This window comes from Sinocyclocheilus grahami, unplaced genomic scaffold (genome assembly GCF_001515645.1).
Source record: "Sinocyclocheilus grahami isolate Dianchi unplaced genomic scaffold, SAMN03320097.WGS_v1.1 scaffold562.1, whole genome shotgun sequence".
Classification (NCBI taxonomy): Eukaryota; Metazoa; Chordata; class Actinopteri; order Cypriniformes; family Cyprinidae; genus Sinocyclocheilus; species Sinocyclocheilus grahami.
In genome coordinates this window covers 455,939-465,746 of record NW_015505741.1, presented here as the reverse complement: position 1 = coordinate 465,746, position 9,808 = coordinate 455,939, and the positions used below count along the sequence as shown (strand labels likewise).

The 9,808-nt window shown below is 37.2% G+C and overlaps 1 protein-coding gene across 5 annotated transcripts in view; it reads left to right on the top strand.

The window, feature by feature from the left end:
- Positions 1-9,808, top strand: part of LOC107556263 (peptidyl-prolyl cis-trans isomerase FKBP8-like) — a 44,820-nt gene that overhangs the window by 24,016 nt on the left and 10,996 nt on the right. For 3 of the 5 annotated variants that reach the window (XM_016239331.1, XM_016239330.1, XM_016239328.1), the window contains exons 2-3: positions 3,243-3,460; positions 6,542-6,642. In XM_016239331.1, the coding sequence (XP_016094817.1) occupies positions 3,406-3,460; positions 6,542-6,642 (156 nt within the window). In that variant the 5' untranslated portion in view covers positions 3,243-3,405. Of the gene's footprint in view, positions 1-3,242; positions 3,461-6,541; positions 6,724-6,880; positions 6,959-8,924; positions 9,054-9,173; positions 9,684-9,808 lie in introns of those variants that run through there. The other 2 variants (XM_016239329.1, XM_016239333.1) reach the window with 2 other exon arrangements.

The window sequence follows — 9,808 nt, the reverse complement described above, 5'->3', positions numbered from 1 at the left end:
ACAAAATGTACTGATAAGGATTATATGACACACACTTCCTCTTTTGTAATCTGTGAATCTCAGCATGTACACACTTAGTTTTATGTGGGTCTTAAGCTATACATATATGAAGTTTTCTCAACCAGTGACATAAACTTTAAGCAACAGCTGTCAAGTATCATGGAAAACTGATCAAATATTTACCTAACATTTTTCCTTCTGTCCTTCCTTCCAATCACATCCTATCTAAAGTAATTGATTAACTGATTAAATGGACCCTGAACAGCATCTACAGACTAACACTTACTCACTCACTCACTCACTCACTCACACACTCACACACTCACACACTCACACTCTCTCACACACACACTCACACTCACACACACACACACACACACTCACACTCACACACACTCACACACGTCTGGTTTGCTATCCTTGTGGGGACTCTCCATAGGCATAATGTTTTTCTACTGTACAGACCGTATATTCTATTGCCCTACACCAACCCTACACCTAAACCTACCCCTTACAGGAAACTTTGTGCTTTTTTAAATTTTCAAAAAAACTTCATTCTGTGTGATTTATTAGCTTGTTTACCCGTGGGGACCTCAATTTAGGTCCCCACCGTGACACGAGTCCCCATGAGTATGTGTGTATTCAGGTTTAAGTCCCCACCAGAATAGGAGAACAGGTACACACACACACACCTGTGAATGAACAAATAAACATGAACATACACAAAGCTGCCCTTTAATATCCTGTTAAATTTACATACCGCTGCATTTACTGCTGTTTTTGCCAGATATTGGTGACAAAAATTTTCAGGCATTATGGTGCCTGTATTTTTTATATTTTATTGTAGTTTTTAATTGTTTATAATTAAAATGTTGTAAGTTTCATCAACTGGTGTTATTTAAATGTACCAAGATACCTTAACTATGCAGATCTGCTCTGTACGTTAAATTATACTGAATAACCTACAATTATACAGCTTGTAAAACAGAAGGCCCTATGATGAATTAAAGTTCACCAAAACTGGCACTCCATGAACAATGACTCATATAAACATGTGCAGACAAAGCACAGTGTTACCATACAAATACAAAACACCATCAGGGTAACTAAACATTACATGTAATACAGTAACCAATAACTAAAATAATTAGAAACGCAACGTTCTTCAAATAAAGAGTTACTTAATTATAATTTATGAATTTAAATGTTATTTAATAATCATTTTAATAATTAAAAAAAATACTACAGTTTAAAAGTTTGTTGTCAGAATTTGCAATGTTTTTGGAAAAAAAAAAGCTTAATATTTTGTGGAAACTAGGATTCTTTAATGAAAGTTCTAAATACCAACATTTGAATTACATGTTTCTTTACCGTCACTTGTGATTTAAAACAACTGAATGGCAGTATATAAATTATTTCATACTTCTACTTCCAAAAAACAAAACAAAAAAAAAAGTAATTTAATGTCTGTCATGTTAAATCACTAACATGCTTTATAGCGTTTTAGCATTCTTTTCTTCTGTTTAGATTACAGAGTTACTGTTCACTTCGCTTCTGATAATAGTCCAATTGTGTGTGTGTTTTGTGCATCTCATTAAGTTGCACAAACCAACAGTTACATGCTATCTGGCTATGTTGAAGAGGCCTTGGATTTACTTCAGCTCACCAGCTGACTCTGATATTAACACTCCAATTTACTGGAATACCATGCACTTTACTGGAAACCTCCAGCTGCACAAACATGCATGTTTGAACTGAAAAACGTCAAACTGTGTCAATCTAGCAGGTTAGAAACGTTCACACCAGGCTTGATCTTGTTTAATCTCATGAGAACATACTTAATAAATGTGCACAGTGAAATCGACTCAGTTTCAGGCCTTTTATTTGTCAGTCTATTGATTTGTGTGGTCATGTGACCAAGTGCTGAGAATAATAAGGCTAGATAAGGTTGTGTGGGGAAGGTGGTATATCCCATGGACCCCAGGGATCTCTTCTGTTCAGCTCCTGAAATGTCTCTGTCAGCCTGAACAAGTTCACGATCTTAGACAGCCTTTTGCAGCAAATGCTGTGTAGGCAGAGGGAAATAAAATCAATGGGGTTACATATTATTATCATTACCATGTGTGGATGGGAAATGAGTTCTGTAAGTAATATCTCACAAAACATGAAATGAAAGGCTGTTTTGAAACCAATGCCTTGGATGATAAATATTGAGAGAAGTATTGATGTGCTAAGAGATGTGACAGAAGGGATGCATCAAGCAGTCAATCAGAGAGAAAGAGGGATGTTTGCCATTTGTAATGGGCTGAGTTATCAGGTATTTCTCACTGGAATTCATAGTATGGCCATAACATTTTTTTTTATCTTTATTAGATTCACTTAGATTAAAGGAACTTTTAAGGTTAATTCTGAATTTAATATGTTTTTACACATAATTCTTTGGAGTTCCAAGGAACAAAACATAAAAACATTCTAACTCAAAGAAATGGTTTCACCAGAAAAACAGGCAGTTTTTTTCCATCATGTCATGTTCATTAATTTCTACCATCCCGAAGACCACTGAAAGAACACAGTTTTATTTTGACATTAGTCCGCCAGAGCATTTGGTCTTCTAAAGAGGCCTTTGCTAGTACTAATGTTCAAATCTGGGCAAAGTGAAGACGGCGCACACACAATGGACATGAGCCCTTTGCCTCTCAACAGGCAGCAGGCAGTCAGTGTTCAAAACAGCAGCTCTACCATTCCCCTCTCTCTCTCTCTCTCTCTCTCACTTTTTCTTCTCTTAAACAAAACCAACCACAGTACCGCAGCACAAACATAACAGACTTACTCTTCTTATACTTTAAAAGAAGAGAGAGAGAACAAAAATAGCTTCCACAAACTGCCAACATCTCCGAAACTGTCTAATGCTAATTGAAGTACAGAATAAAAACTGCCAGAAATCAGGGAGAAACCAAACACAAGATAGATAGATCTGATAGCCAGCTATCCCTTTAAAAATATATATAATTTTTAAAACAGATATATCAATATATTTTAATTAATAGATATTTCTAGGAAGTATCTGTTTGGTATGAACATATTTTATACTGAGGGCATCTTTACAGAGGGAGAAAGATTGTCTAAATGCATGACTTAACATAGATAGATAGATAGATATTTCAGTGAACTGAGATGTTTCAGTGGACTGAGATCTTGTGATTGAACGGTGCTTCATTGCTGTGTATGTGTTTTATTGACAGGGAGCCTGATATACCAGCCTGGACTCCTCTCCTGTATCAGCTGCAACTCCTAGACTTCAGAGAAAAGCCGGACCCCCTTTCACTGCCCATCCCCGAACGGATCCGCATCGGCAACCAGAAACGAGAGCGAGGCAACTTCTACTTCCAAAGGGAAGAGTACAGCATGGCAGCCCAGGCTTACTGCATGGCTTTAGACATGCTTACGACACGCACATATGGTAATCCAACCCACAGTGCCCTTCAAACACCTGTGTCATAATGCAGGAACATGCCAGAACATGCACAAATCTTTCATGCGTATAAATGCATAAGGGCACAGATCTCAACAACAGGAAATGTTGTGATAATAGGCTATTTATAAATATTATCATTTCTAATATTTTTTCTAATATTATACATAACATATACTATTAATTAACTTCAAACATACCAATAAAAACATGTTTATAAAAAAATTATATAAATTATATTATAATGTAGCTAACTTCTGGAGACTAATATATATATATATATATATATATATTATATAATTTATTGGCTTCATGATATCTAATAAATCGTTCAATGGTGATGGAGAAAACCCCTATAATAGCTCTCAATTCTGAGCAGTTCTAGCAGTTAATCTATTTGATCAATAATCATGTCATCGGAATGCTCAGTCATGTCTGCAAGCTGTGACCACCCCGAGTAACGCTCTTATTAAACCCTACGCTAATCAAACGTAATAAATCTACATGTTATTTCCACCTCCTTAATCATAGTAATTGCTGGAAAGCCTGGTCCATCTTGAGAGGAACGTTTGACAGTAACGAGACAGTAAAGTGCAAAGCACCGCTTTGGATTATAGACACTGATAATGACCACACATGCAGAAGTGATCTCCACATCGCCACAGTCTCCACTGACCACTCAAGCATCACATATTAGATTCTCCTTCATTTTCTACGCAATATTTTTCTACATTCATACATTTCTATCTCATTAGCCACTAAGTAGTAATTTTTCTAAATTATTTAGAGAAACGATTTTGTAGTAAACAAACACGAAGTCCCTCTGCATACAGTGATATTCAATACAAATTGTTACTGTAGGCTATATTTGCAATTGGCAATCACTAACCCATACACAAAATATATATTAGCAAGCTCTACAAGTAAGGGAGCGTTCACATCGAATGCGTTTGCATCTCATTTCGTTGCTTTTCCATTGTAAACACTTGCTAGATGGACTTTTTAAACTACTCTCGCACATATGACGTGGCGTTCTAAAAACGTGGCGCTTAGAATAAAATGAATTAACTTAAAAAAAAAAACGCATTCGAGACCTTTTTTTTTTTGCATGTCATGCCTTGCATTTCACGTTTTAAATGCAAAAACGCATTCTGTGCCAACTCATTATGAATTGACTCCAATATCAGTGGCCGAGTGCTGCCCAGTTGCAAGTGTGATACTATAAGAGTTAAAAAAAAAAACATATTAGTTAATAATGAGTTATGCCTACCTACATTTAGGCACCATATTGCCAGGTAATTGGCAGAGTGTGTTATCCAAACTAAACCACTGTAGGCCTATATCCAATACATTTTTCTCTGAGAAACAAACAATATGTCATTCCCAGATCAGTTGTTGAACGGTTTACTGATTCATTTCATTCATGCATTTAGCAGACACTTTTATCCAAAGCGACTTACAGGCTATACATTTTTTACCAGTATGCGTGTTCCCTGGGAATCGAACCCACAACCTTTTGCACTGCTAACACAATGCGCTACCACTGAGCCACAGGAACATGATTGAGGATGATGGACTCAATGATTCACTGATAAAGACGGTCCCTGAATGAACCAGTAGCTATTATTAAACAAATCGGTTGAGTGAATGATTCGATAACCCACTCATAAAAACAGTCACTTGTTTAGTTCCTGAGTGAATCATATTTTTGAACAAATGGACTGAATCTTACTCCTAAAGACAGCCACTTTTCGCCACCTACTGGTTTCAATTCAACCGTTTTTTTCCCCAGTTTAATATACACTTTAAAAAAATATTTTCATTCATCCAATTAAAAAAAATGTAGGGTAATGATTCACATCTATATTTTTTGACTTGAGCCAATGAAAAATAAAAGTTTACCCTAAATTTTTTTAATTGGATGAAAGAAAAAAAATTTTCAGTGCAAGTTCGAATGACTTGTACAGCCAATTTGATTATACTTTTTAAAGGTCCCCTGAAATGCTTAGAAACAGGCAGCATCACTCTATGTGTTGACGTCATTTTAACTGAAACAGGAAGACAGGGCGGGACATATCAAGCAGCCCCGCCCCTTTTTAAAATAGCCAATAGCGTTCGTTTATATCACAGCTTGGGCTAGAGCCATTCAGAGTCATTGAGCTCCGTAAAGCCGCATTTGACAGGGTATGCCAGCCACAATCTCATCCATATTGCTATAAAATATAGCATTCTGTGTAGATTTCAACTAGCTCCGACACATTTTGTGGTCTGCCCGACTCGCGCATGTGCATCCGCTCCGTGCTAGCGTGTCTCTGGACCGGAGCAGAGTGTGTGTGCGGTGCGGTGGTTAGCGTGACATAGCACAACCAGACTTCTTTTTTTCCCTCAATGGAAAGCATATTTACACTGTTTGAATCGTTCCCTGTCCCCTATATAGTGCACTACGTGCCATTCACTGTACAGTGTGACCGATTTCAGCCGTGGCTTCAGCGTCTATTTTATAGTGTAGGGGGCGGGCGCTTCGGATTCTAGAGAGCATTTGATTGGACAGAAAGTTTGATGAGAAGCTGAAGTACGATGTGACGTTGAGCCGTTTTGGCGGAAGTGACGAACTGCAAGCTTTAAATGCTTATGTCTTCTAAATGCGAATTTTGTCACTGTTTTGGAGCACACTGCCTTATAGATAACCTTAAGACTAACATATTGATACGAACACCCAAAAAACACTTTAATTTTGATTTCATGGGGACTTTAAGCCAGCAACCGAACTTAAGTTTTTAAGTTGAAGTTGGTGTTTATTTTCTACAGTGAAATCCCTACCACAAATGCACAGACTGACAGTCTCTCTGGAACAAACAGTGAAGTCACAGTGCAGTTGAACTGTTATATCAGCACTGTTGGAACACTGCTCGACCAATCAGATTTGAGGCCACTAACTAATGTACAATGCCATTTACACTGGATTGATCCATAAGCAAACACATTTTTAATTGTGTTTAATGTTTTCTTTAGTGTTATACTTTGCCACAGCGTGGTTATAAGGGGCTGTACAATTGTGTCCTCCTGTAGACAGTCAAAGCTGTGCGGCAGAGGAGGACGATGAGGAGGTGAACGACTACAGGGTAAAGTGTCTGAATAACCTGGCAGCAGCACAGCTGAAGCTTGGACAGTTTGACGAGGCGCTGCACACCAGTCAAGATGTGCTGTTCCTGGATCCCCAGAATGTCAAAGCATTATTCAGGAAAGGGAAGGTATGGATGAATATTATTCAACAAACTAGGCACTGAGATTCACTGAGATCATTTACAGTTCATACATGATGGGTTTATATTTCCATCTGGATTGTACTTTTTCCAAAAACAAAGAGTCATATTTATTGTAATCTGGTAATGTAAAATGTGTCTGCAGCTTTTATCGGACAGGGGTGAGTATGAGGAGGCCATGGAGACCCTGAAAAAGGCTTTGAAACTGGAGCCGTCCACTAAGGTGAGAGGTGTAACTGTATCTCCTGAACACATCTAAATTTCACGTGAGCTGGCAACAGAAAATCCCATTAGCAGCTATTTACAGATCAACTGACCTTTGGGAAAAACCTGGCCTAACAGGAACAGTGTTATTTATTTCAAATTCAATGCCAACTCATACTCACTGTGGGTCAAGAATGAAGTTTGCATTAAAGCCAAAATGTGCTTTATTAGTATATTAAGCTTCCAATGTTCATTAGTAAACACATTCCAAAATGATTTTAAATGAGTACCAAAACAGAGAATGCATTGTGGATCTATTTAAGACATTTTTTTTAAATGTCTTTCTAATGTGTTTGCATTTCATATACATATCAGTTTCCCGACTGGTCTGTTTGAACATTCAACACAAACTTAAGACAAGGAAGTGAAAACCTGTCCTGAGAAATTCCACACAACATACGAGTGCATGCTAACAATATCTGAGTGAACATGCAAATATTTGTTTCTACAGCTAGACTCTAATAATATCTGAGAATGAGTTTTGTGCTGCGTTACAATCCACAGAACCAAAACCTGTTCTGTCACGCCTTTGAGAATCTGTCAAATCCTCAGAGCAGCCACCAAGATTAGAGCTGTCTGGAGCCAGTACATGGACACAAAGTTACACATACACACACACACACACACACACACACACACGCACGCGCACCTTCCAGTAATAAAGTGAATCAGCACTATACACTGTGGAGGTTTATGACATTCAAGAAGCAATAAACAGAACAACTAGCTTCATTCATAATACTGAATAGTATAATGGCCCGTTCTGCTAAAAAAAAAAAAAAAAGCAAAATGTCATGTCTCTATCTGTTTTATTATAAAGTTGCACAACATGCAACTCCATGAAAGCATAATGCAATATGCACATATATATATATAGTACATATCACTTGTGTATATATATCTCCCAAATGTTATATTACAATAACAAAGATAAATTTCATCATCATAAATATATATATATATATATATATTCTCTCTCTTTATTTATTCCTTCTCTTTCTAGCTTGTACTTATTTGAACAATGTCTAAAATGTTGGTATTACAAGCACTTCCTGTGTCTGTTTGCCTCTTTAAGAAGAATCGCTTTATGTATCCCCAACTGTAAGTTGCTTTGGATAAAAGCGTCTGCTAAATGACTAAATGTAAATGTAAATGAATAAATAAAATATGTGTCAAATTTGGGATGATATAAGAAAGAATGAAGCGAAGACATTTCACAGATTGTGTCTGGGCCTGCTGATGAGTGATTTTGTGATTGACCTCAGGTCCCCTCACACTATGCTTTGACCCAGAGTGCTCATGGTGAAGAGTGAGCCTTGTCTAGACAAAACTAAAATATCTGCTGTTCCTATAATGACACCCCGTCTGGATGGCGGGGCAAAAAGCAAACATTCCCACAGGAGGGAACTCATTGCAAAATTCAAATTAGGATAATAGAGTCAGAGATGGCATGGGATGGAAAACGTGGTAATACATGTGTTGCTATATACTTCTGATTTTAGCAGTCTCTTAAGTGTATACTCTGTGCTAATGGCTTTTGATTAAAATACACGTGTAGGCCTATGTAAATCTTTACTCACTAAAAGTGGTATATTAAGGAAAACATTAAGATTTCACAATCAAAATCTGCATGGTGTTAAAGTAGCAAAGAATAGGCTATAAAAAGCTCAGTAAAGTGATTTCAGTCACATACCAGATTCTCGCACTGATAACAAAGAGGTCATAAAAATGTATAATCCAGTACTACACAATAAACGCAGCTTGCAGACGGTGAAATGGCACCATCTGTTGGTCAGTGTTAGAAAGTGCAGGACCACCTTATTTTTCCACAGAGCTGTAGGCTACAAAGATTTATAAAGTTGTTTTTATACTCTATATTAAGAGTTTGAATGCTAATATTTTTTCTTCATATTGTATTTTTATAGGCCATTCATGCTGAACTGTCCAAGTTGGTAAAAAGACAGGCGGGGGAAAGTGAGACCGAGAGTTGGCAAGCTAAACCAGCTGAAAACATAGCGCCCTTTCTGACACCTCCTCCCCCAAAAAAGCCGTTTGTAAGTGACTGACTACCACCTAGTGAAGAGAATAAAAGTGGTGGAAAGGGCCTTTAAAAATGTGCCAGAGCTGGCGTCGCAAGTGCCACCATTGTTTGATCTCGTTTCTTACTCTTTCAGGGAATTTCTTGGAAGTTTCTGCTTGGAGCTCTGGTGGTGGCTTTGGGCAGTTTAGTCACATCTGTGGTTCTGACCGCACGGAACTAGCTCTCTCGACCTACTTGCAAATTAACTAAGTCTCACAAACAAGCATTCCCCAGAGCTGCTAAGGGACGGAGGAAAAATGCATTGAACTGTTTAAAGAGCAGCTTTATGGGCGGTTCTACCGGTGGCACACCAACTTATGCAAAACAGAAAAAAGGTCAAGGCAAATGCATTTAAACTACTTGCAATAAAAACACTAGTGTTAATATGTTTGGTGTTTTGTTTTGCTTTCTGCTACATGACATATTAACTTTTTCATTTCTACACACGTTTTGTATTTTTCATCCCTGACTTTTCTACCATGATTTAATGGCAGCTGTTCCCCTAAATTCCAGTAATGAACAAGAAATCAATATTACATTTACAACCAAAATGTTGCAGAAAACAACATTCAAACTGTAGATGAACAATATGGCTATACAACAAATTAATCAACTGTTACTTATATTTGATCTATTTGATGACAAAAGGACTAACAGAATAAAAATAAAATCAGCATTACAACATTAATTTCTAAACCCATTCTACTTTCAAATTGTGAAATATAAATC